The sequence below is a fragment of the Gavialis gangeticus genome, unplaced genomic scaffold (assembly GCF_001723915.1).
Source record: "Gavialis gangeticus isolate Ggan-Ray unplaced genomic scaffold, GavGan_comp1, whole genome shotgun sequence".
Classification (NCBI taxonomy): Eukaryota; Metazoa; Chordata; order Crocodylia; family Gavialidae; genus Gavialis; species Gavialis gangeticus.
Window position 1 is genome coordinate 56,745,641 of NW_017728992.1, and position 1,632 is coordinate 56,747,272.

The 1,632-nt window shown below is 39.4% G+C and overlaps 1 protein-coding gene across 2 annotated transcripts in view; it reads left to right on the forward strand.

The window, feature by feature from the left end:
* NUP153 (nucleoporin 153) overlaps positions 1-1,632 on the forward strand; it is a 63,589-nt gene that overhangs the window by 707 nt on the left and 61,250 nt on the right. For both annotated transcript variants that reach the window (XM_019522872.1, XM_019522880.1), the window contains exon 2: positions 668-916. In XM_019522872.1, coding sequence (XP_019378417.1) covers positions 668-916 — 249 coding nt within the window. The remainder of the gene's footprint in view (positions 1-667; positions 917-1,632) is intronic.

The following is a 1,632-nucleotide window of genomic DNA, read 5'->3' on the forward strand; positions in this document are numbered from 1 at the left end:
GGGGGGGGGGTTTTCCCCCCCCCCCCCCCCCCCCCCCATTTAATGCAAGATCTGGAGATGAAAAGTTGCGCATTTTGCCCATTTCCCATAAACTTAGAAGGCTGCATCCTCTGTATGGCAAAATCCCAACAGCATTTCACAGCAGAGACAGAAATTTTTCATCAGTATGAGAAGCTGATATGAAAGAATTAGAAAAAAAAGCCCATGTTATTATGCCTATGTTTTAAATAGTAATTAATATTTGTTCTTAGTCTAGAAATTAAATTGTATATTGTTACATCTCATCGCTTTCAATGTCATTTTAGAAGCACAGAAAAACACATTATGCTTTATAAATTGATGTAGGCTTTGTATGATAACTATTCTATAATGGGGCCTTTGAGCTTGGGGCAGGTTAGAATTTAAACCTTTGATGCTGAATTTCCTGACTTCTTTGTAGTTTAACAATTTCATATTTAATGTTGCACTAACTTAAGTACTTGCGTGTTGTTGTTCTGCTAACAGACAGTTAAGTGAAACCCTATATGGGTGAGGAAGAAGTTAAAATTGGCTTATCTCTATTTTTGTACACGAAACTTGGCAGTAGAAAAAGAGTGTTGATAGAAAACAGCTTTTGACTTATGCTCCCACACACTCCTTACCTGCTAATTGGGTTATCTTATTCTAGAACCATCCACGAGTAGATCTGCATTAAACTTCTCGGACGTGTTAACAAGGCCCTCTCTTCATCGAAGTCATCTGAATTGCACCATGTTGGATTCCCCAGCACCACACTGTCAACCCTCCACATCCTCTGCTCTTGGCATTGGCAGTTCTGGACTCTCCTTAGTAAAAGAAATAAAAGATTCTACCTCTCAGCATGATGATGATAACATCTCAACTACCAGTGGTTTCTCTTCTAGGGCATCTGATAAAGGTAGCATTTATTTTACTGGGATCATTCATTTGCCCAATTCTGTTTCATAACAGATGCATTGCATTTTTGTACATGTTTGATCTGTCACCTTGGAAAACAGAAATTTGTCAGTTACTTGGGTATAAGCTTCTGATATGCAAGAGTTAGATACCAAAATATAAAATTAAGTATCATGTTGTAACTTTTTTATAGATATACTAAAAGATACTGTCATAAAACCAGGGTGTCTCGAGAGTTGGTGATGGAAAGTAAAGCTTGTTGTTTAGGTTATATTCAGTTCAAAGGTTGGAGAGTAGCTACTAAGGGTGCAGACAGATGTAACATTTGAAATATTTTATTGGGTAACAGGGTTTGAAACATCTTAAAAAATGGAGTTTTTCAGCCATAGACAGATGTGCGGACTCCTGGCACATCCCACCACTGGAGCACTTCAGAATCTTTGGGCTGGCCCTCAGTGTTCTGCAGCCAGGGTGGGGGGCCTGGATAGCAAGTCCATCCAGCCTGTAGCTCTGCTCCTACCTTGCCTCTGCAACAAAGTGCAGGAAGAGCATAGTGGACACTCAGTGAGTGCTCCTAGCTACTTTAGCATTCCATCCTTTTTCTCTTTTGTGAAATATGAAACATCATAACCAGAAGAAAATATGACTACATCCTGCTTGCCACCAAACAATGTTGAAGTAAACAGACTGTTCCAATTTTTTCTGAGCCTAACCTGC